This window comes from Limulus polyphemus, unplaced genomic scaffold, assembly GCF_000517525.1.
Source record: "Limulus polyphemus unplaced genomic scaffold, Limulus_polyphemus-2.1.2 Scaffold248, whole genome shotgun sequence".
In the NCBI taxonomy this organism is placed as follows: domain Eukaryota; kingdom Metazoa; phylum Arthropoda; class Merostomata; order Xiphosura; family Limulidae; genus Limulus; species Limulus polyphemus.
In genome coordinates this window covers 563,532-590,713 of record NW_013665858.1, presented here as the reverse complement: position 1 = coordinate 590,713, position 27,182 = coordinate 563,532, and the positions used below count along the sequence as shown (strand labels likewise).

Below are 27,182 nucleotides of genomic sequence, written 5' to 3'. Positions count from 1 at the left end.
TTATAATCGTTATATCAAACTCAATATTTAGATATATTAATTGCCTGTTATATATTTTTTCTATTTCTTTGTATTTAGTAGACCATTTTTACTAATATTTAGATTGTTCAAGATTAATACTATCATTTGGATACAATTTCATTCTATTAACTTTTAAATTTACTTTGCCTTTCTTTCAAGAATAAGTTGTAACAGTACAGAGTGATCAAATGGTTTACTGAATCTATTGGTGTTAACACATGTATGTGAAACTTGTTGATATGTGTTATTAATCCCTTTTTTTCCCCTTTCTTTTATGTCTATGCCTCTCTCTTTTTTTCTCTAGTGGAGTATATTCAAAGTCACGCTCACTTGTTTACTGATGGTGGCTTCGCTGTCTCCCAGTGTATGTATAGTACAATGGGTAGGCGAACCAGTGAGGCTAGCATCACCAGCACAATGTCTGGCATCAGTGAAGCAGTGCCTCTTGCAACCATATCTACATGTGAGCACCTGCTGATATGTCTATTTCTTTGCTAAAATTTATTCTTTTTTTGAAGTCCCCTTTTTCCTGGCATGCCTATCTAAGAGATGAAAGAAATTCAGATTGAACAATCAAAGGCCATATGTAAGGCAGCAAAACTTTATTAAATTATTCCTAACGGTTAAAAGTTTCGTATATAAGAGCAAAAACTTTTATCTACTAATGAATATGTTCCTTCTAGTTTTGAGTTTGGAAGTAAGTGAATATTCTACGATAACTTAAAAATGTACAAATGTTATAATAATATACTTCAGTCATTTGTATCAGTAGAAAAGAGAACAAAATTAGTTATTAAGAAAGCCTATTTTTTCTTTAAACCTGTCTTGCATTTTAGATTCAGTTTTAGGATCTAGTGACATTATGTAAGACTTATATCTATTCCAAGTTTCTCGATTCTAACACATATTTTCAAAGTAGCATTGAGGGAAGTCTAAAAACTAATTTTCTATTACAACTGACCATACTAGTGGCTATGAACACCACATCCGTAGTTCTTTCGTACTGCAGAATTTCTGTAGCATGTTTGATCGAAGTATTGATGAAATATATTTCTAAGAATCCTTACCACGTGAAATATTTCATAGCTTCATTATTAAGTCTGATATAAAAATATCTGAAAGCAAAATTAAATTTTTAAACTGGCTTTCAATTGGTACTGCAGGGGTCTCAATTAAGTAATGATCAGATTTATTTCTAGAGAAGATTTTTATTAAAATGTCTAGAAATGTCTGAGCAGAAAAGAAATAATGGTTTATTGATGTTTAAAGTCAAAATCAAAATTATTATACATGAAATTTTAATAAGTGAAAAAAAAAAAAGAAAGATTTTAGAGTATTTTATTTTATACTTCTTAATTTTCATCATGTAAAACTAACTAACAACCATGGGGTCATTAATTTAAAAAAGCTTAGAATTAGAATTTTTTAATTTTTTATTAGTTTCAGTGGAAAATAATACAGACTCTTAAAGACAATAAAATTGCCTCTATATCCAGAATAATGTCTTTTCTATTTTCAAACATTAAAGAATATTAAACTTGTATAAACTTACTTTGTTTCACATTCTCTGTTCTTTGGATCTATTTTTAACACAAATTTTCATTCTTCAGATACATATTTATTGTGCCTTTTGACTCTTCATCAAGTTCATTTTTCAAGTTATATTTTAAATTTATTAATCATTTTAACTAAAACTATAATTTTATGCATCAATTTATAATATTACTTTAACATGCATGTCTTTTAACTACAAACAGGGTTTAAATTTATTTTTCATTGCAAGATACGGTAATGTTTAAAAATTCTTGTATGCATGGTATGAATTACATTCTAAAGTTCTGTACTGATAACTATGACATGCTGTTTTTTTATACAATTCTATCACATTAAGTGCAGTTGAATTTTTATGTTATCCACATCAATGTATAATAATATTTTAATATTCTTTCTTTTTGAAGCTTTTTTTTTATTTATCATAATTTTTTATAACCTGTTAAATTTACTGCTGTTTTATCATGTCACATAGTGACACAGAAGTGGTGGGGAACAAAACGGCTGGACTTTGCTCTTTATTGTCCAGAAGGACTTGCTAACTTTCCAACAAATGTTCTTCCACACCTCTTTCATGCAAGTTACTGGGAATCCACTGATGTCATTGCTTTTATCCTTAGACAGGTATGTGTTGGAAATGATTGGTTTTTATTTTTGCAGATGAAAAATAATATTTAGTACCTCACTAGAGTAACAATTTTTAAAACCACTGTTTTGAACATCAAAAGCTGGAGAAGTATTGTAAACCAATAGACCTAATATTTATGATAAAAAAATCATGTTAGACTACACAGTTTTACTTCTTGATTTGTTTGTTATAAAATTTTATCACAAGATTAGTGTTTTCATCAATTTACAGTTTATTACATAACTGAAGATGACTATATCAGTCCTACATAAAAGTATGATGTTCACACCTAAAATTTTTACACTTTGTCACTTTTATTTTTTCCTTACACGTCCATGCTCACAACTATCTCATGATAGTAAGTAGTTGAAATGTAAAGATGTATATATAACCTTGGCTTCATCTTTTCATTTGGGTTTGATTGATGACTTGGGGAGGGGCTCAGTTAATCCTCTCACTATGGGCATTCTTTTCTGTGCATGTCACAAGGTTTTACTGAGTTACATTAAAAAATTAATAAAAGTACATGTATTTTATTATCATGGTATACGAATAAACTTGACATCAAAATGTAACTAATAGTCCAAATTTTAATATTAAATAAGATTTAAGTTCTTAATTTTATAAGGCAATATTAACATGAATCGTATGATCTTAGGGAGGTCTTTTTACTATGGGGTTGTTGGTTACCAAAAGTTTTCCAATGTGGAAACTGTTGAAAACCAGGTATTTAGACATATCTTGAAATAGGAAACTCTTATCTTTTTTTTACAAAAATTTAATAAATATTGCAAAAGTTATGTCATTTTGTTTTGAAGTGGATGTGCATAATAAAACCATAGGCATGGTAATACAATTACTATAGGATTGTAGCTGTTTGACTCTTCTTCTTTTGCTATAATTGCTTTTGAGAAACTAATGACTTCAGGTGATCATCTCTTAGAAAATTGTAGTTGCAAACATCGTCTTTATACCACAACTTGAGGTCTCGGGCTGCATTTTTTAGGAGTAATGGTGTAGATCATTTCAGACACAATGGACATCAGCGTGTCTCTGCAAGATTGCTCTATTCCCCTGGAAGAAGTAATTTCAAGGGTACCATGTTTTTTGCACTTTCCTGTCAGGGCTGTGATACATTAACAAATCTCTGTGTTGGATGGTGTTGGTTAGATCAAATCATCAGGATATGTAGATCGCAGTTCTTCGAGCATTCTTCCTGGGGCCCATTTTATTCTGCTTATCTTTTCTTGAACATTTCAACATCATCATCCTTGAATCGATCTCTATACTTTTGGCTATAACTTTTACTGTGTGGTAGATGTAATGCTCAATCAACTGTAAATTCCTCCACAAAATAGCTGGAATTTGATTTACTTCTTCTCACCACACTTTTGAGATATTTTTACTACAGGGGATAATCCATCACATGAAAAACCACAACGGCTGCATTTGAAGCATATTCCACAATGCAGATACTTGAATTTGCATTTTAATTGCTACATTAGAGTTCCCTTACTATTCCTTACCACATTTTTCTTGGCTTGGATGTCAACAGAATCGTCAATTCAGTAAAAGTAGTGCCAAATAGCTGCATTTCAGCCAATGAGAATTATCACAAGGTTATTGCAAAACAAAAAAAAGGCACAATGTGTTAGCATTTCTTGATCAACTGCAAAGACTTCCACTTGGCTCATACAACATATGTTAATAAATCCTCAGTTTTTTGTACTATGAGAATTGTGACATTTTCTCTCTAGGTGTCCCCTCTTCTCTAATCTATTTACCACCCTTCCATAAAGTACAAAATTTATTGCCAATAGTTCTTTCTTACACTTAATACCATATTATTTATAACAATAAAAAGCTAAGGTTTTAATCTATCAATTGACATATCATATTATTTTGTTTTCTGTACAGAGAATTGTCTATTTTGCTTCCAGTTCAAACTTTATTTCCACAGAAAACACATTCAGAGCTTAGCTAAATTTTTAACATATCTTGTCACATAGGTAGAAAGCCAGAAAAACTGTGATAATTACAAGATATTGTCTGCTTTTTATACTGTGTTCTTTGGTGCATTATTTAGTTAAGATGTAATTCAGTCGGGTAATGTCAGGTACATGTTCACCAAGAGATTTTCAACTTGTGTTATGGGAACATTAGTTCAAAGAGTAATTCAATTTAAGTAGAAATAGATGTACATTGTTACGAGGTTAAAACTATTTATGATGAACAAATATAGTTTCATTTTACAGTTTCAAGTCATTCTAGAAAGAAAAAAAGGGTAATTTAGATTTATTTTGAATTTTTTTGTGGTGGTTAAGAGGTCAGTTAAATTGACCAACCTTGTATAGAATTAGGGTAGAGAAAATAACAGATAAAATATAAAGTTTTACTAAAAAAATATTTGAAATTTATTTAGGAGATTTTAGAGATTATATAAATGAAATTTGAGATTTTTCAGATGAAGAAAAGTATTTTTACTCTTAACATGAAAATCACTTTGCACTTATATTCATATATTCATGCAAACATTTTTAGTGAATATACTTTATTGCAAATTCTGATTTCTTGTCTACACAAGACCCTTAATGATTACTGGAAGCTTGCTAAATTTCGTGAACATACACAAAACATATTAGAAGTCATAGTGTGGAAATTATAAAGATCAATTTGGGGTAAATTTTTACGTCAAATTGACAAAGTCCGTAGCGATAGAATTAAAGGAAAGATGTGATCAAATTCATAAAAACTATTTTTCTATAGCAATAATGAAAATAGATTGTAGTGAGTTATGAAAAAAATTAAGAAGGCAAGAATGTCACCCTGATAATAAAAACAATTTTACACTTGTTTGCATTTTCAAAAGTTCTTTTAATGTTCATACTTAAAAAAATATAAAAGAATGAGAACATTGCAACTAATAAACATCAGAAAAGTTAAATTGTGGTTACGGATATTTGAGAATCTACAATTTGTATGTTTTTCAAATACATCTGAGGCATGTTTATTGCCAGAACACATTACCATGTATCCAGTCATAACATTAATTTTTAATAACCTCAGATTCTGTTTATGTAATTAAAATACTATGATAAACATTATTCTCTTATGATTTAATTTCAAGTATGACTGACACTCAGTATTGATTAACCCTCTACCTGAAAAGCTCCTTTAACATTTTCTAGCATCTTAGAAAATAGTAACTAAAGCAATTTTTTATAGTCAGGACAACCTCTACAATGAATGGCATATTTATATTTTACTATATATCATTTATGTAAAATTATGTACTACATGTAGCAGAAATTAGTGATCACTGGTCAGAAAAATCACTGTTTCATATGCTATCTTTTCTCTTTGTGACTTTCAGTGTATTTAAAATTATAGTTCTAAATTTGTATGTTGTTTTTTTTTGTGAAACATTTCCTTCTACATATGCTATATGCTATTCTAAAGTAATAAGATTTATTGTAGATTCAAATGTATTCACATACTTTTTTTCTGTATGACAAAATTTATGTCTGCTATTAAATAATTCTGAAATTGTAACATTTAGCATAATATAAAGGTTGTCCAAATAAGATATATATATTCTAATATTTTCATTATTGGTATCTGGCAAGAAAAACATTTCAAGAGAATTGATGTATCTTATTTCTTGACCCAGTGAGTTTGAGAAAGAAAATAAAAACACGATTAACTTGTATTCAACTATCTTATATGTGACAAAGTTAAGAGTTTCTGATCAGTTAGTATGTATATTTCTGATGTTAGCTGCAATCTTGTTACTTCCCTTCATATTCTCAGAAATATATTTCTTTCATTTAAGAAACACTATCCTGTACATGTACTGGTTCTCATAGGTTAGTGTAATAAAATCAAATCAAAAATAACTTTCCATCATTTTTCACTTTATATTAAATGAAATATGTAATTTTTTTATTGAAAACCACAACAAAAATATATTTATCTTTGGATGTTTTCAAAGGTTGTAAGATCAGAACTATTAATACTTCAAGGAGAAAATGAGAAGGAAGCATCAGTCTTCATTCCTTCACAGCCTCGAGAAAAATGGCTGAGAAAAAGAACATCCATAAAGATTAAGGTAAAATTCTGGTTAAGTCTGAGTTTAAATTGATTTAGACTCTGAAGATTGGATGTTTTAGTACAGTTGAACTAACCTAATTTTTTTATTAAGAACTTTAAGAAGAAATATTAAAAATGGTAAGAGAGTGATACAAAATAAGACATCTAAATATTTTTTTAGTTGAAATATGAGTGTTTTATGAAAGACCAGAATAATTATGAATAAACTATTCTTGAATTCTCAGATACCTGGGATATATTTGGTAAATTGATGTAAGAAAAAAAAGTAATATTTTATTCAGAAGATGTATTTCAGAATTTCAAAAAAATATTGAATGTATGTTTCTGAAGAAAGGCTCTTATATTTTGTTTTAAAGATGGGAAATGTATAGAACTTTAAAAGCTATAACTTTTTCATGCTTTCTAAATCTTATTAAAAAAGTTAATAGAATGGATATAAAATACAAATATTATGTGACTGTTCTTCCTGTATTGTATGAAAATAAACTTTGCCAAATTGTAGTAATATGTCAACAGCTTATATTTTGATTGGCTGTCATCCATTCATTCAGACAGTGCCACACCAGCATAATGCCTATAAAAGTACACGTAGTCATATTATTCCCAGCAGTAGTGTGGTGAATGCCCTTATGGCTCCAAGAATAAAAGTGCCAAATGATAAATGTGTAGAAATCAAAAGTTTGGCTGGTGAAGGCTACTTCATATGATAAATTGAGCAAAACTTCATATTTCAGTAGGAGCTGTCTGGAAACGAAAGAGGGTATTATTAATAATAGAAGCAATCAAGATAGAAAACTCAAATTCTTCAAAAGTGATATTAAGCAACTCAGGGTATGCTTTTTACATTGTGCAACAATCCAGTATAGATCTTGAAGATGGCCTAGATGTAAGTACAGGTGTGAATGCTACCTCCAGCACAGTAAGATACCCTTTAGTATAAAGTGGCTTAATGGATGTGCACCTTCAAAAAAAAAACTGAAATAAAGCATTGCTTAGGAGAGATAACCAAAGAAAGGGGCTGAAATGGGCATCAGAATTCAAATTGTATGGCAACAGTTAATGATAGTTTATCTAACGGCAGAGACGAGAACAGCATCACATTCAACATTATTTAATAAACATTAAATCTGCAATAGTATTTGAAGCTAATAATTAGTGTTTGTGTCTTCAATAAGTGAAGTGTACTGTACCCTGTCTTTTGTCTTACTTTTATTAATCGTATGTATTAGTTAAAATTTGTATTTTTTATTTTCTATTGTTATACTTTTATTACAGAGATTTCTTTGCATCATTAACTTAGTATATGGCATCAGGACTAACCTAAATCTCCTAAGCTGGCCAAATCTTGTGAAATATTGTGGGTTTACTGTTAAAAATATCGTTAACAGCAAAGGTACTTAACTGGTGAAACAATGCATTCTAACCTTATTAGCAAGAATGGAAGAAAAGTAATATTAATTAAAACCTATAGTGAAATATGGTGGGAGACCAATACAAGTGTTGTTTGATAGTCATAGAAATTTGATGATAACCATAGTACTGACAGGCACAAGTATCATTTTATCCATCATGTCATTTGTTTAAGAACAGTAATTTTTGGTTAGAGATTCTACCTGTAAGACAGTAACCTTAAGCAAACATCAAATATGGTGAAATGATATCTGTATAAATACAAACACCACGTACTGTGCAATATAGAATAATTAAGAGAAAAGTGTACATTATAATTATCTGAATAATATCTTATTTAAGAACCTAGTAAGATTCAGGATGGCTGAAAATGATGCAATTCTCTCAACCTTACCCACGTGCTGATTCTGTGTCACTGCTACATGATGAAAATACAAACATTATACAACTCATGATAAATTGACCATTTATCTGTTACTACTCATTGTTTGAAGCATTCAAGTCTGTACGTAACTGGTATTATAATTTGTTCCGAGTTATGTTAGTTCTCTTAAAATCATTATACGTAATGAAAACTTTTTATCATTTCCACAATAATAGTTAAGTTTCTTTTACTGTACTTCTCAGCAGTTTACTTGTATACTTTTAAAAGTTTTGTAGTTTATTCACATTTTTTTATTCATAATTTTTCTAGAATGTGACTGCTAATCATCGTGCGAATGATGTGATCGTTAAGGAAGGGGATCCTCAGACCTTAATTGCAAAATTCCTGTATGGTCCATTAGACATGGTTTCCTTAACTGGAGAAAAGGTCATTGTAGTTTGAAATGCTGATCTTTCTACTGTTTGTTTTTAATTTTCTAATTGTTAAAAATTATTCTGTAATCTCTGTCATTATATATAAGATAGGTTAAGAACAAGAAACAAATTTATTTTGCTCATTTTGGAAGATAACAAAAAACAAATTGAGGATAAAATAAATCTTTTTGTCACTCAACATGATATAGGTTGAGTTTTTAGGAGCATTACTTCTTGGGGATTTGTGTCCTAAACTGTTAACCAGTACAAAGTTATATGCAGTGTAGGTGCGCATATAAATGTTATACTGATCTAAAGTTCATTTCCACTTAACATCCAAGCCTCAATTCATGAAGCAGAAAAAGATGGTGAGTTTAACGGTACCTTTACCTAGCATATACTTATTTTATATAAATGCATTCTACAGGTCTTTCATATGTTTTGGCTGTGGGGTTGCATCTGGAATATAACACCAGAGAAAAGTTAAAGTTAAGATGACGTTTGCAACATAAATGTGTTAAATGTCTTTGTAGGTTGGTTGATCATAGTGAAATGTATTTTAGTGCAAACGATAAAAATGGTTGTGGTTGCATAATATCACACTAAATAATTACATTAATATTTTTTATAAATGTAACTTATGTGATTTGTCAGTTTGTATGTAATAGTTATACTTTTGTTACTTCTAAATGAAAAAAAAAGCACTTCAGTCTTGCTACAATATTTTAACTCGAGTTCTTATATTGTTCACATAAAGTTAAGGAAATGCTTTTAAGCAACATCTGGCCCAACTCATCAGACAAATGTTTACATTAATGACAGTTTGGATAGTCAACCACAATCATAATGAACTTGTGAAGAACTACATTTTTACATTTTAACAGTGCGAAATATTTACACACTCAGATCATAAAAGTGTGTTCAGGTTGGGAATTTAGAACTTCAGGGACAGGAATATCTGTACTTAATGGCACTGGAAAACAAAGGATATAGATCAAATTGGGGCACCAGGACCATCCAGAAACAAACCTGCAACAAGTCATACCCCTGTTGTTGTAGGAAGAGTGTGGCATCTTGTAACAGGAATAAAACATGAACAAAAAGTCAGTGACAAACCTGTCCATATGTCCTAGGCAATAGTAATCTAGGAATAGAATATAGTAATCAAGAAGTATTTCTATGTGGAAATGAAGCCAATAGGATATGGGTTTACCAAGATAGATCATACCTCTGTTAAATTATTGCAACCTCAAACAGCTAGAGAATGAAATAGTTATCTACACTATTCCATATGAAGACATACCAATCAAGTCTCCAGACACAGTGCTTATACATTTCTGTGATCGACCTGTTGAAACAGGCACTGGGAAACCATCGTCCTCATACACTAGATGGTTAAAGGAAATCAAGCATATGGTGTGCTTCAGATATGACAGCCTTATGATCAAGATTTTTGTAGTGAAAATTAGGCTGTAGAGCTATAGTTAAGATGTATGGTTGTTAGATAGAGTGTGACCAGATGTAGCGAAATGTACTTCAGTGATGTGATAAGGCTGCAAAAATCATTTTAATATAATGTACACAGCCTCTTTGTAGATCATCAAACTATAGAGAGCTTGACTAGTCTTCATGAGATTATTGTTAATGGGTTCATTCTCAAAACTTCCATCACAACAGTGATTACTTTGAATGTAGGAAAAGCATTTGATCCTGCATGACATATGGACTTGAATGTTATTAATATGTCATTCTGTGTTTATTTCTGTTACACTACAATATCTGGATTTCTTTTTGACTTTTAAAAAGGAAGTACTGACAAGAGATGTTTAGTCATATTTGAGAGAGATATAGTTTAAGTTCTTCTACAGCAATAAGTCATTTGTAACAATTTTCTTCTCCTCCAGGGAGAAAAGTGATGTTTTATTTTCCAGCATTTCAGTTATATATGAGACTGCACACCATAACTCAGTTACAGATGTTAAATATTCAAAACTTTTTCAGTGTGTCATGTATGTATGGAATGGTGTCATCAAACAGTTTATAGCTAAATAATATATTGTGGTATAAGCATTCTGTTGTTCTGAAAAAGAAAAGAGTAAATAAGAAACTTATGAAGAATGCTGTTAAAATGATGGTTGGAGTCAAGATAAAGAAATCAGTAGCTAAAAATAATGAATGATAATAAGATTAGATTACTTTAAAATATGTTAGTGAGATTCGTGTTTCTCATATAGGGTATATTAATGATAGAAACAAGCTAACAAAGTTTGCTATATTTGGAGCTGTAAGTATGCCAATGATGACTTGTTATAAATATTTTAATGTTTGTGAATAGATTGACATCCATATTATGAAAGATCCTCATTCATATGAGTGGACTTTCCTGAAGACAGAGTCATCAGACAAGAACGGTAGAATCTCCTATACTGTTCCTAAAGAAAAAGCTTTGGGTTATGGAGTGTTTCCCATCAAAATGGTTGTTAGGTGAGCTTCCTGTTCACACTTAAAGGTTCATCTAATACAAATAAGTTATCATTATTTGTAATACAAGTAAAGGCATCATGTGCTGCTTAGATAGAGATGTTATTCAAACCAATATTACTAAATGTACAGGTATGTTAAAATGAATAATTATCTAACTTTTTGGCTTTCCAACAATACTGAAAAATATAAACAAAGTGATAGGTTTATCTATATTTATTCAATTTATGACCTTAAAGCATTTATGTATTTCAAAGTATACTGTTTCTAACAAATTTCTGTGCAATCTGTGTAGGGGAGACCACACCTCTATTGACTTTTTCCTGGCAGTTGTACCACCAAAAACCGAATGTATTGTCTTTAGTATTGATGGTTCCTTCACAGCCAGTATGTCTGTCACTGGAAGAGATCCTAAGGTTCGAGCTGGTGCTGTGGACGTGGTCCGGTAATTTCTTTTTCAGTCTTTAAAGAAAACTCTTCTTGTCATCAATAGATTGGCCTGATGGTTAGGGCACTTAACTTTCCATCTGAGGGTCACAGATTCAAACCTATCCCCAAACGTGCTCACCCTTTCAGCCATGAGAGGTGCTATAATGTGACAGTCAATCCCACTTTTCATTGATAAAAAGAGTAGCCCAAGAGCTGGTGGTTGGTGGTGTTCACTAGTTGATTTCCCTCTAATCTATCCCTCCAAAATTAGGAATGGTTAGTGTAGATAGCCCTTACGTGGCTTTTTATGAAACAAACGTTAATAGATCATCAGACTTGAAATATTCACTACTAAAGAATACAAGAGCATTTAAGACATGAGGTTATTTCAAAGTCTACTTTCTATCATTTGGACAGTTAATATAAACCCAGCAGTGTCAGGATGTAAATATATAGTTCATTCAATTAAAGAATGATTATTTCCAACTTTCAATACATTTCAAGATTAGGGTCAGATTAAGAATTAGTGGGGTCCTAGGCCCAGGTAATATTGGGGAATCATAATAATAATAAAAGTAATAATAATGATAATAATAATATTAGTGGGGGTCCTAGGCCCAGTTAATATTGGGGAGTCATAATAATAATTCACACTTGCCTCTATCCTGCTAGTTTTATGAACTATAACTTTTTACTTTAGTGGCTGGTGGAGCCCCTGTATGGCTGGGGCTCTAGGCCCGGGCCTAGGTGGCCTATGCATTAATACAGTACTGTTCAAGATATGTTATATATGAATGTCCTGTTGTCAGATAAACAGTCATCATTGTAATTTTTTTTTGTTGTGTTCAAAGTTAACTGATGGGGATCATTAGAACTAAAATAATTATTAACCACTTTTATTAATGATTACTTTTATAAATGGAAATTACTTGTTGCACCAACTGATGTGCAGGTAAAATATTGAAAATCTTAAGAAAGCTCCTTATTATATATAACCAGAACATAACGTGAAATCAAGCAAACTTTAAACTAATATAAAATGGATATGTTAAATTAAACATTGATTTTGTAAAATAAAAGTTTCCTTTTTTAGAAAGGTTATTTTTCTTCCCACATGTTTTAAAATATTGTTATAACATTGTGACTCAGTATTTTAACTTTTTAGAATAATGGATAAATTCAACAATACGATGCACCACTAAATGTATATGCTATTGATATTTGTCATCATAAATACTTTATAGGCCAAGAAATTTTCTAGGAGGTTTTCAAATATTTTTTCAACATTGTCATTACCAGTTCTATTTCTGTTCATTTATATAAAGAAATGGTATTATTCTACTTCAAAATCTAGGATTAGCATTATTTGACCTGTTTTGAGCCAGGCTCATCTATGGAGCAAATTATTTCAGGCCTAAAATTTGAGAAAGCATAAACCTGGGTTACATTCTGGGGAAATCAATTCAGCTATTGTTAAATAAAAAGGAAAGAAATAACACAAAACAAATATAAGCAGAGTTTTGACAGACAAGCAAACACATTTTACAAGTGAACAATTATAATAAAATATTGCTTAGAATTCAGCTATATCATGTGGGAATGGTTAAAGCTTATAAAAGCCTTGTTTTTTAGATAAATAACAGTTTTTAGCATATTTTTATAAAACCACACAGGCCTAAGAATTATTTTGTATTGTTAGCTTAGTATCTGAATTTAGAACTAACCTTAATCTCCTAAGCTGGCCAAATCTTGTGAGATGTTATTGGGATTATGGCCAAAAATATCACTTACAGCTAAGGTTATCAAACTGATGAATCAGTGCATTTTTATCATTACTGTTAAAAATAGTGTATTATTTATATTCATTACTGGGTTCATTTTTAGTTCTGATCTATGTAAGTAGCAATTGCTTTGATCAGAAATTAATTCTAATGATGAATAATAATAATAAAGAGAAAAATAGCATAAATTTTTTCATTAAACTTTCAGCCTAAAGACAACACTAAAATTAAGCCAGAAAATTTTAAAACTCAAAAAGATGTATCAAATCATTGTTTAGAGATAGTTTGAACTCACTATAGGCACTTTTTCTTTTAACATTTTACCAAGACATTGGCAAGAATTGGGATATCTGATTATCTATATTACTGGCCGTCCCGACATGCAACAACAGAGAGTGGTATCCTGGCTCTCACAACATAATTTTCCTCATGGACTGGTTTCTTTTGCCGAGGGACTCTCTACTGATCCATTACGTCATAAAGCTGAATACCTTCGACACTTGAAAACAGATGTAAGTTCACTTTTATCTAAATAATATTACATGATCCTATCTATGTTATACTAAATGTGATCGGATGTAAGTTCACTTTTCTCTAAATAATATTACATGATCCTAACTATCTTATACTAAATGTGATCACATTTATTTTATTGCTTGTTGAATGCTGTTTGTAACTTTATAATAATTGTTTTTATAAGTAATGGAGATGATTTTTATACTCAATTGAAACATAATTTAATATGATTGCATTGAAATCTAATACAAGTACTTGTATAGGTAAAACTATTATTTAAGTTTTATTTTAATTACAATTATTTCAAAGTAATAAACTTAGTTTGTGTGTTAAACTTAATTGGTTTTGGGAAGTATGTATATCATAAAAAAGTTTATTAGGGACTACTGTATTCATGCAGTAAGAATAAATTAATTACAATCAGTGTTGGATCATGATGACTTCTCACATTTTTCCTCTTTAAAAGTACTTATTATTGTTTGTTGTGTTATTTGCTAAAAGTTAAGCCTAACAGCTTCATGGTAGTTTGCAGTTACAGTTTCAAATAGTGGATTTGTTGTATTTTGTAAAATGTTTTTTGAATTTTTGTGGTTTTTACCACACTTCAAACATTTAATTGAACTCTGATGTCTTCAATTTCCAGTATATCATCAAAAGACACTGAGGTTTTAAATACATAAAATAACCCTCTAACTTGATAATACCAAATCATCATTTATTCCATCAAAACTAAATTCTTTCACTGGAAAAATATTGTTTATTGTATTTTAGAATAGACTGAACTAATATTATTATCTAGTTCACATGATTTGATATGCATGTACAATAATAAGCCTATGCAAAGCTTGCCTAGAAACAGTGAGCACAGTCCATCACATTTGTAATGTCAAAATGTTTCTCCTTAAATGGTTAAATTGACTAGATTTAAAATACATAAATAATATAAGTAATATCCTACAACTGTTATAAATGATAAAAATCATCAAACGAGAAACCACCTGATTCAATTACATTAAAAACATCATAAGAATATGTTCTAAGTGTAATGAAATTAAAACTTATAATAAACTACATTTTTCACTTAACAATTAAATAAAACTTGACTATTAATGTTAAAAATAACCCACTAAATTCAAAATACCATGACAAGTTGTATACAGTTAGTTTAATTCAGTTGAAATTTTCTTTCAAGAGGTTAGAAAAATTTGAAAACTCAGTTACATTGTTTTAAGACAGGGCAAAAGATAAGTACATAATTTGACTTGAAATGCATGAAGTTAATGTTCAATAAAGACAACTTACTTTTATTTTGGTTGCATTTATAGAATGCATGCTAACATTGATAAACCAACCTACAAAACTTGTTGGTAATACTTTTTTGAAATAATTTCAATCTAAAGCTAATTAGTAACCTTTTTTTATTATTTATGCCAGAGGTGAAAACTATGTATTAAAGTTTACATTTGTTAAGAGTTTTCCATGGCTTTACTAGGATTTTTTTCAAATGGAAAACAAATACACCAATCTAAAGGGTTTGACCTCCTGAGTCCAAAACTGTAATTAGATCTCAAATCCATCAAGAGATGACAGAGCTATGAGCTCAAAGTTTGTACTCGAAAAAAACTCGGAGCCATTCCATGAGCCACTATGCCACAGCTAAAAATAAAAGATAAACAGGAAGTAATTACATATTCAATAAAGTAGTGTTATATCTAATATATTGTTTGTATAACAATTTACAAATGTAAATTTTAGATAATCAAAAGTTAAAAGAAAGAATACCTATAAATCGAGTATTTAATGAACTTCCTTTAACACAAGTACAAGATTAGCACAATAGTTAAAGTGGAAAAGAAGGCTAAAAAAAGACAGGTCTGTAATATAATTGTGCATATTTGTTTTTGTAACTTACCAAATTAGAAATAAAAGTCATCATTTAAAGGCACATTTGTGTGCATGCTTATCATATTTTATTCCTTAATGATACTATATAACTGTCTTTCACAGGTTGATATGATTATCCATGCTGCTTATGGTTCAAGTAAAGACATCTGGGTGTATTCCACTGTTGGGTTATTGCCAGAACAGATTTTCATTGTGGGAAAAGCATCTAAAAAGCAGCATTCCATGGCTACTGTGAGAATTTTATCATTAATACATATAAATTATTCTATAAGTATTTCAAATAATAAAAAGTTGATTACGTCTCCCTCCCCCCCCCCCCCAAAAAAAACTTATATCCTTTATTTCCAAACTTTTATGGAATTTTTGAGGACATTAAAAATAATACTTTAAATAGCACAATTTGAAACACAGGTATTTTTTAAGTTTCAAAAGACCACTTTGGACTTTTGTTATTCATTTTATGGAACTAATTGGATTACTCTGATTTGTAAAAGCACTTTAAACATCAAGGAATATTGTGGTGAGAAAAAAAGGTAACCTCTGTTAGAATATCTGACCATGTTTTAGTATAGAAAACAATAAATATACTTTCAGAATTAATTTTTTTATTACTATACTGACTGTAGTGTACTCTAGAGGGAAATTTAAAAAGAATATATTTTTTTTCAGGTTCTTACTGATGGCTATGCTGCACATCTCAGTGATCTTAAGGCTCCTGGTGGATCACGCTCTGCTCAAGGTAATGCCCGTATGATTCTCCCCAGAGGTGTATTTGTTTTGCCTGGTCAAGGTGTTGGTGGTCTGCGTCAACGTCACTCAGCAAAGAGAACAACGTCTTATCCTTTATCTGCCCAAATTACAGATTTGAGAACAAGAGCCATTTCTCCAAAACTAGCTTCCACTAAAGTGTAGTCTAAGGAAGGTACATTTACGCCTGCTGACTGTGGCAAATTATTCTCCTAATGAAGTTGGTGTTTTTGTCGACACAGGTTCACAACAAGTTGTCATTTTCTTGTCTTAAAGTCTTGAGTATGAATCTTCATGGAACAATTCCTTTCCCTCGTATACGTTACTGTTGTATGCCACAACTGGCTAAGTGACAGTTTGCCTGACACTGCATTTGATTTACTTCAAGAAAAGCTTGCTTCTTGTACAGGAGCCACAACCACTGTCAAAAATTACTGTTGGTTAAAATGTGTTTTTCTTTATACAGTACGAAGACTGATATAAACTCTATTTTAAAGGAGAAACAATTTCACTACATCAGATAACTTCTAGAATCTAAATCAGTATGGATTGATTGGCACATTGCCAAAAGAACTTTAATGTCAAGGAAATTTGTTGTGCCAAATGTTGGTGTAAGAATCCATCATTCTACTACTTAAAGAATTTGTTGAGAAATACAGTTTAATTAATCTGATAATAGAGTTGTTTGTCAAGGTTAAGCTGTTGATTGCCATTGTCTTTCACAAGCTTCTCTTGTCCATTTATGTCTCAACCACCGATGCTTTTTAGTCACACTGAGAAAAGACTCAGTTTGCTCGTGAACGAGGAAAACTACATATTTACTCTGACTGCAAGGTTAGTGTATTTTCAACATGATGTAATTGGTATTGTATAATATAATACCAAGGCTTTTGTTGCATACATTCCTCCATGAAAAGAACAGATATTTCTCAGTTTTTGTTTTATAATCTATAGTATCCTTATGAGACATTCTAATTGATGTGTCTCCATATGATATTATTTTTAATGTTTAAAATGTCTGGTAGTAATTAAATGTTTGTCAAGTATTTACAGTGGGTACCTTACAATATAAAGGTCAAGCATCCTGCGGTGTACCTTGTTGTCGTAAAGGCCACATGTTTTTTAATTGTTACTACTACATAGGAGATTAAAGTCTGAGTGCTTTATTATTGAACACGTTTGTTAATGTTGTGGTAGCCACAACAAAGATTGGTATTAGTCAAATATTGTTGTCAACTAAATCAATGCTTCAGCTACTATGTCATGGCTCATGACTAGATTGTGTTACATGAACAATGTTCATTTATTGATATCAGAATTCATTTGTCTTGGTTATGCACATTTTTATTTCTCTATTTTAGGAATAATCTCTTGTTGCATTTATTGCTTATTTTTGAAGATGCTGTATTATTAAACGAATTTGTTAATGTTGTGGACTGGAAAACACAACAAATAATGGTATTAGTCAAATATTGTTATCAGCTAAGTCAGTGCTTCAGCTACTGTGCCATAAAACCTACGTTTGCTCTTGTATCAGAATTAATTTATCTTGGTTTTGCATATTTTTTTTTGTTTCATGCAAGCAGTTGTTGTTACATTGTATATGTATGTTAGGGAAACATAATTAAGCCAGTATATCTATCTTACTGTTTTGTTTTTGGTTTGTACAGGTTCTTTTATCCTAGTCTGTTTTACACGAATCTCTGATTGCATAGACAAATTATTAGTTTGGTTACTAAGATGACTAAAGTAAGATTATATATATAGCAAGTAAGGATAGTGTAAAATTGAAATGTAAAAATAATGCATGTAAGTGTTCTCCAAAGTTTTAAACTAAATCTAGAGGATATCTATACATATATATATATATTTTTTTTTTAATTTTTCTGCATTTATTATAAGAGTATTATGATCATCCTTGTTTTTAATAAATGCCTATGTTATTTTCTTATTTGTTCAAAGCTATTCCTGAAATATATTAGTTTTTTTGCATGATATTTATTCACTCTGGAATAAATATGAAGTGCTTTGAAAAACAATGAGACCAAAATTTTCATCAGGCTGGGAGAAATTCCATGCAATAACGAGAATATATGTAGTTTCAATCAGATATGGTATAACAATAATATGCTAAAACTGTTAATACTGATTGAAAGAAACATTTAGTTCTTTGTATTACACTGAATACATTAAAAACTCATCTGAACGTTCAGCTATAAGTTAAAGGGTGATTTTATGAATTGTGACACTTCAAGTCTTAATCAACCCAAAATAAATGATAACAAAGTTTTTAATGTCAAGCTTCTGTTAAATATGCCAATCCTGTTCTTGTAGTAAGAAGAGCTCAAGTATATCCCTAAACAAAACTGGGCTAAATTAACCAGCTAAATTGTTGTTTTCTTTTCAATAAAGTTACACATATCATTATATTTTAACTGGGAAATTATATATTTTTTTTTCATTTTTGATACCAAAAGTTGTAAACTTATTATAGTTATTTTTAATATCATTTTGAGAACCTTTTTATTTCTCCATACCATTATATAGGGCTGAGCATGCAAGTAGAACAGTTGCATAGGTGGTATTATGTAACTAGTTAAGAAAAAGAGAAGATAAAGGTTATTCATGTTATGTTTGTTTCCATCATAATTTTTCATGTTTAATTTTTCAGCACAGTATTGTTTTTATTCAAATTTCTACCAATAATTTTACTTATTGGATATGATGTTCAATACAGCAAGAATATTTATAAGAAGCAGGTTGGAATATATATAAAGATTGCTATTATTTCAGCCGCACTTTACAAAAGTATTCATGTCAGATGCATATTACCTAGTTTATAGTGTTCTTGTTGATTTAAAATGCAAAAAATAAGAATACTTAATTACATTATATTAGAAACCAAGCATTTTATAAATTTCTACACAATGGAATTTTTCTTAATATGAAATTGTCTGTAAAATATGATTTTTACACAATTAAAGTTAGTTTTTCTTTGGATATTAAATACACTTATGGTTACATAACTTACTGGCCTAACAGAAAGCGACTCCAACCAGATTATATGTACTTTTGGTGAAGAAAACAGAGCAGCCATCTTGTAATAAATATTTTATTTATTGAATGTTGTTTCGTATCAATAACAATATTTTTTGAAATAACTACATAAGGCAGAAGTTTTTTTAGACCAGAGTTTGAAGTGAAAGTCGCTCAGAATAAGTTAAATATTACATGTTAATATAATATTTATTATATATTATATTGAAATCACTGATAACTGAGTTTACTTTGTTAGAGTATAAGTGTGATAAAGTTGTAATTGAAAAAGATGTGTATGTTTTGTGCACATGTAGACTACAGCAATAACACATTGATAGATATGTTGTATGTTTTTATGTCACAGTTACACAAGTTTCACAATCATATTCCTTATTAAGTAATAAACATAAGCTTATATTAAAAGTTTGTCTTTGCAGTATAGTTTGCTCTGTAATTAAGTATAAAGTACTTTTTGACCACTTAGAAATTATTTTGTTTTTAGCTTTTGATTCCTAATCAAAAATCTGTAGCTTCTCTGAAAATTTTCCTTAACTTGATCTACACTTAATAAAGGCATGCAGTTTAGGATTTATGCAGGTTCTCGATAATTAACATGAGAACAGGGCTTAGCACAAAAGTGCTTTTATAAAAAGAAAATCAAATGAATTCAGCTATTTTTGTTTTTATCGAGTACATAAATTAAATGAAAATACTTATTTTGTGACATAAAGTTTAAGTCTTCAACTTCCCTGGAAAAAAAAAGACTAACTTGCTGACTTTTATAACAAATTTTCTGTTTAAATTTGTAGACTCTTACTATATAATTTGTTAGAAAAACAAATTATGATGTTTGTAAAAACTACAAATGGATATTGTTTTAAAATGTGGCATGCAAGGTTGTTGTGAAAAGCTTTGTATTGAAAAATTATTTATTAACACCTGGAAAAACATTATTGGCTTAAACAAAGAATAAATATCACTTACTGATGATAAATTAGGTTATAATTCATAAAAACTTGCAGATCCAAAAAACCTGTAGTTTGATATTTTTTGCTGTTTTTGTTTAACATGTTTCTTTTTAAATATTTGTGATAGTGTAAATAAAACACTTCAAAAAATTTAATGGGAGATGGTGATCCACATAGTACTATTATAGCTCTTCCTCTGAAATATTCTTAGTGTATTCTCTGCACACAAGCATGCTTGTACATTGCATAAAAGGTCATAGTACAACATTAGTTCTGTCTTATTACAGTACCTTTGTTTAATTCTTATATGATGTGGTATTAATGTTTTTGGTACATGATTACAAAAGTTTCTGTAAAGTGTTATTCTGTTAGTACTGTGAAAATGTTCTTTGTTCTATCTGTGTTTGAAGTATCTGCTAGCATAAATTTGCTGCCTGTCTCTGGTGTTTCAGCCATTAAATTTCTTGTAGTTATATTATTTGAACCAACAGTTCAAGAGTTTTGAATAGCATCCCATGGAATAGATATTTCTCTGTGTATTTAAATAGTACTTAGATTTAAATGTGTTAGTTCATTGAGAAAACAGAAAAGGATAAAAGTAGGTTTCTCACAAGGATAGATATGCATTGTTTATTCTTGGTGCAAACTCATAAAAAATTTTGAAATATAAGTTTGTTTGTTTTTTGGAAATATTTTAATTAACAAAATCGTTATAATTATGTTATGATCATGAATGATCTTAAAATTAGGTGAAATGATACATGCAATGTTTGCACTTAACAGAGGACTTCACTTTGAATATCAACTTTGTTTTTGTTTTTTTAAATGCTCGATTAAACAAAGCTCAACATATTTTAGTTACAGTGATATAAAAATTGCTTCTGCCATTGGTTATGTTCTCATTAATACTATATAATACACATAAGAATTTCTTTCGGCTTTTAGAAAACAGAATTATGTGAAATCTCAACAACATTATGCATGTATTTATAGTTATCCCAAATATTCATCATAAATCTTTAAATATTGTTTTATAACTTTCATTTGCAGCTATTTTTAAGAAAATATTCTTTACATAAACATAAAATATGTTTATTTTGGTTCCAAATTCATTATTTTCTAGGTACAGTAAAACAATTTCAGAAAGTTACGAGAAATTCAAAATCCTTTTATTTGAAACTTAAATAATTTTCAGCCAGTATTAAAGAGATTTTTTTTTCAAATTCCACTACTTAGTTATAAAACAAAAATTAATTTATCATGAGTGACAAACTTATTATTAACAAAAAACAATAAAAATACTTCTTGATGTTCATAACACAGAATAGCTTTTTAACTCATCATTAAAACATAGATTATGTTTTCATTATTGTAGACGATTGGTTTCATTTGATTTGTTATTTAAACATATTTTAACTATCAGTTTTGCAGACATAAAATTGATTGTTTGCAGATAATTAAAGGAATAATAATTGGTGCAATATAGGAACAGCCTCACATTACAGGAAATTTATTTGTGTTGAAACTTACGTATTTTCATTTGTCATGTATCCACACAAAAGTCGTGTTTCATTTCTTTCTCTATCTATATATATATATGAAAGTCAGTATTTTAAAATGGAAGAAGTGTAGCAAGGTATTGTAGAACTTTGGATTTTTTTGAACTACTAACTTATTTTAAAAATGTGTTTTCTATTGTTTCATTTATTTATATACATGATAAATTGTCACTTTATGTAAGTCAATCAGCTTGCATTTCAGCAACAGCTGAACATGTCAAACAATAAGCGTGTGTGTGTGTGTGTGTTCAGTGCTTTATGTATTGCAATAACTAAAGGCTCTTATGTCCTTATCCATTTTGTTGATTGAAAGTTCTAAATACAGCAAATGATTTTTTAATTATGTAATATTTAATTGAACTAAATGTTTTGTTGTTAAACTGTTGAAATTCACATAAGAATTGAACTCTTAAAATCAAATATAATTTCTTTATTATTTTGGGCATTGATGATGTTTTGGACTAGTGTTATTTAATTTTTAACAAAATCTAGTTAAGCAAAATGTTTTATATAAATGTCCTGTGTTTGTGAAGGATTTGTGTTTCTTCCTGGGACAATCTCAGCATTCCTACAAGTTTACAGGTAATGTATTGTAAGGATGGAAAGCCTAATTTGGACTGCTGTCTTTGACGTTTAAATTCATTAAGATGTTCCCACAGTATTCTTTCAGATGCATACTGCTTCTTGGAATTGGTTAATTGATCATGAAAGTCCCTCTATTCAAATATACAGAGAACTAACAGCAGCATGGCAGACTGGGCATAAATTTTGCTTTTTCCAAACACTTGTTAGCTAAATCAGGTCCTTTCATAAAAATATTTTATATCTGCCCAAACTTCTAGTAAAATACATTACTGATTGAATTAATACATCATTATTAATCATGGTAAAACACTTACTAGTAACGGTCCGTAGTGGGCATTAAGAAAAGCAAAGTTATGGCACTAACCAGTTTCACTAATTCTTTAACATTCAGGAACTTATTTAAGTTTTCAGTTCTTCTTTGTATCCAATAACAGACCATTTCACCATTATCAGATTGCTTATGCTTGAACAGTACAGTAAACTTGGGCCTGCAAGTTCCTTTTCAGTGGTCTTGTAATATAAGATTAAGTTGAAGTACTGTGCATCTTTTACAAATATTGTATTTTAGTAACTTTCATAACAGAGTGTAAATTATCATTATATACATGCCATCATAGGAGGTTCAAAACTTTAAAAAATTTGAAATAAAGTGTTTTAAAAAGTATTTATATACATCATAATACAAGATTAGATTGTAATGGCTTTCAATTTATGCAGTAACATAGAAACATATGCTAAAAAGCTGTAATGGTGAAATGATCATGATAAACTTATTATTAGTCTCAAGTTAAAAGAAGTTGTTGTTTGAATAATACTTTCCTGTAACCTTGTTTTAAAGGTCTAACATCTGTATCCTAAATGTTGAGTGTATGTATACTCTTTTGAAATGTATTAAAATATTTCACTCCACTATAAATTGATATTTTTTGCTGCTTCTTTTCGTACAAATACACTGTTTAAAAGTTAAATAAAAGTTTATCCCAAAAATAAATAATAGAAAAGATAACATTTTTTTGCTGCCAGCAACATACAAATTGACTAAATAATGCAATGATTACTCATTATGTGATTAACAGACTCACTTATAATCAGTTATCCATCTACTCTACTCTAACTCGCATATTATACTGCTGAAAACTTCCCGACATTAAGTCATCATAAGTCAACAAAGATACAAATGTCTAAATTAAAAACATAGCCAACAACACCTTTATTTCTTGGCTTGGGATTGTGCACTGATCCATGCCTAATACTGTGAATCAGAATTTTAAGGCCCGACATGGCCATGTGGTTAGGGTACTTGACTCGCAATCTAAAGGTCGCGAGTTCGAATCCCCGTCCCACCAAACATGCTCGCCTTTTCATCCATAGGGGCATTATAATGTGATGGTCAATCCCACTGTTCGTTGATAAAAGAGTAGCCCAAGAGTTGGCGGTGGGTGTTGATGACTATATAACTTCTTCTAGTCTACCGGTTCAAAATTAATGATGGATAGAGCAAGTAGCCTTTGTGTAGCTTTGAATGAATATCCAAAACATGTAGTCTCTTCCCTGATCTATGACATTCTCAGATATGTGCTTAGATACATTTCTTCTGTTTTTTGTGCTTTAATATTATTACATCTGATTGCTGAAATGTTGTCACATTGACTTATACATACTTTTTTAGTTTCCTTGTATTCTTGTTATTTCTGAATCCTGAAATCTACCCTGTTCTGTTTGTAAATATTGCTATATTTTTGTTTTGTTATCTCTGATTGCTAAATGTAGTGTTTCATGAAGACCAATATTACAAACAGTTCTTTCTTCATCGTGTAGTATTAGTGTTCAGGAGTCATGGCTGTATGATTAGTGTATGCTACCACACCTACCTTCAACTTATACAACATTGTCCTGATTCCACTACCACTGGCATTAGTATCCAACAATAATTGACAGTCTTCTTGAGGATATGCCAGCACTAGTGCTTCATTTAAAATATGTTTTAGTGACGGGAATGCTTGGTTACACCACTCAGTCCATCTATATTGTACATTGGTTGTATAGTGAGAGCAGATAATGGTGCTGTAATCTTGAAGAAGTTGGTCACAAAACAACAGTAATATGATGCAAAATGAAAGAAACTGTGGACTTTTTTTTTTTATTGGTCTTGGGTTTAGGCTACTGTTGTAGTGCTGCAATCTTTGTACAGTCAGTAGAGGCTCAATCTCTACCCACAATATGAGCTAAAAACTTCCACCTGCATACTACATGTGCATAAGTGCACACTTCCTTGGTTTCAACTTCAGACTTGCCTTTCTTATCCACTAAAGTACGATGCTCATTTTTTCATCAATAGACTTGAACATGTGACCAAACATCAATAAAACATCTGCATAGACCAGGGATCTTTCGTGTAAGCTTCATCGGCTTCTAAAAATTGGCAGGTGTGTTACTAAAATTGAATGGCATGATGCAAAACTAATACAAACTATCTCAAGGCTGAAAGCGATTTTAGATCTGCTCTCACCATTCAGCTTGACTTGCCATTATCTGGATGACAGGCCTAAAGTGTTGAACCATTAAGTTCCTTCTAATGCATCCAAATATTTCTCTGTTTGTTGGAGTAGAAAGGCATCGGTGCAGGTCACCACATTTATCTGTCTCAAATCAACACAGAACCATTGTGTACACTACTTCCTGACAATCACTGCTGGAGATTATCATGAATTTTGTGAAGGCTGTATGATTCTGTCCTTTAGCATCCACTGTATTTTGACACTAGCTATATCCCTAGTACTTCAGCGAAATATGCATGATGTTTGTTCAATCAGATGTTTTTATGTTTTAGTGAGTTACTTCTCTTTGATCCAGTTGATCACCTGGTCCCATGAATGCAATGACACATTCAACCAACAAATCACTGAGCACAGAGTGATGTGTATTTCTCCCTCTTTTGCAATTTATTCAAAGTTGCAACTTTAAACGTCATCACTGCAGAAACTGTCTCCAGTGTGGTGAAAAATGTCTCATTCCCAACTGATGCTTCATTGCCTCACTAGGTAGCCCCCCAATAAACTTATCTTTGAGGATATCCTCATGTTTTACCGAAGCCATTGTAAGATATGCTTTCCCTGCAAACAACATAAATTATCTGCAGAAGTGTCCAAGTTCTCGGCAGTAACTCTTTCGAGCCTTGAACTTGGCCCAACACAGAATTCGGTTCTCCACAGGGTCAAACATTGGTGTAACTCAATTAAACTGTTTTCTAATTCCATAGTTGCACTTTAAGTGTTCAATAGATTCGAGGGCTGAACCATTTAAACTCAGGGCCAAGTTTTTTACTGCCAGTTCTTGAGTCTATCCATTCCAGACAGTGATATGCCTGAAAACCTCCAGTAATCGTTCAAATCCTCTTTCCATGCTTTCTTAAATGTCAGATGTGTGCTATACTTAGCCTTCATTACAAAAACCTGTGGTCTGGGCATAAACTTCTCACCAATGGGCTCTTAGCTTGGTGTAGGATTTGCTTGATCCTGGGCTTCTCCTTGACTATTGGTCACCCTGGCAGTATACCTCCCATCATGGAGAGGCTCATAAATGCCTTATATATCACCAACGTTTCTAGATTATGTCCACTTTCTTTACTGAAAATTATATTTTGGTGATGAAAATAAATTCAGAAATAAATAAATAACCAATTAGTCTGCTGAATAATAATTAGACAATTAAGTGTGATGGTATGTCACATGATATCCAAACATTTAGGTTATTAATGGTGAGTAAAGGATTATACATCAAAATCAAAATTTCTCATCTGCTGGCAAAGCAGCTCTGACTGGTTGGCATAGTCAGCCAGTATCACATCCAGTCTTTCTAAGTTGGTCACAGGTGGTATCAACCAGAGCTAGGATTGGACTATTATGGTCAGTGAATCCTGAGAGTCTATCATAATCAGTATCAATTTCGTCAGACGTCACACTATCGTGACATTACTCATTCATCTGTACCTCCTGTGAACTGAAATCGATCCATAGGAGAGACAACCTGATCACCAATCTGTGTCTACCAGATTCTCGAGTCTCCAGCCATATTGAGAAAAAAGTCGTGGACCTATGCAGCATTGTCAAAAGTATAATGTACACCTATGTGACTGTTGATCATTCCCATAGCAACACATTGGGAGTTATATTCTCAAGTTATCACCTGACTTTCTAGTTGAAAAGATTCTTGACCATTTACGTACAGGAATATTTCTCACAAGAAAGTACATATGACACCCTAGTTAAATCTCGCTCAGTTAGTAAATAGAGTAAAAGGAAATTGGGAGCTCCCTTGGCCTACATTCTATATTAGGACTACATATACAATATCCACACTTTTTTTAATTATATATTAATTAAAGAGTGATCGACTTGTATGCCTGCATACTACGTTTCTTCGTTAATCACATTAATAGAATATATAGGGTTAGTCAAATTCCAACTTTGCAACATCGCCCACAAGTATTGCAATATGCTACTTCCATGATTTATAAATTATTTAGCTTGAAACCTAATATGGTTAAGTTGAAGAATGGAGTATGTTTAGTAAATTGTTATAACACAATAAAACACGCAGCAAAATTACAGAGAGCGTCGACGAACTGCTTCAAACTTACTTGTTTGTTTGTTTG

At 30.6% G+C, this 27,182-nt stretch overlaps 1 protein-coding gene across 6 annotated transcripts in view; it reads left to right on the top strand.

Moving 5' to 3' along the window:
- Positions 1-23,448, top strand: part of LOC106478775 (protein retinal degeneration B-like) — a 108,805-nt gene extending 85,357 nt beyond the window's left edge. For 5 of the 6 annotated variants that reach the window (XM_022382421.1, XM_013939338.2, XM_022382420.1 and 2 more), the window contains exons 14-22: positions 326-484; positions 2,048-2,196; positions 6,192-6,308; positions 8,415-8,531; positions 10,854-11,002; positions 11,295-11,444; positions 13,538-13,721; positions 15,733-15,861; positions 16,300-23,448. In XM_022382421.1, the coding sequence (XP_022238129.1) occupies positions 326-484; positions 2,048-2,196; positions 6,192-6,308; positions 8,415-8,531; positions 10,854-11,002; positions 11,295-11,444; positions 13,538-13,721; positions 15,733-15,861; positions 16,300-16,542 (1,397 nt within the window). In that variant the 3' untranslated portion in view covers positions 16,543-23,448. The remainder of the gene's footprint in view (positions 1-325; positions 485-2,047; positions 2,197-6,191; positions 6,309-8,414; positions 8,532-10,853; positions 11,003-11,294; positions 11,445-13,537; positions 13,722-15,732; positions 15,862-16,299) is intronic. The other variant, XM_022382423.1, reaches the window with a different exon arrangement.
- The last annotated feature ends 3,734 nt before the right edge of the window (positions 23,449-27,182 follow it).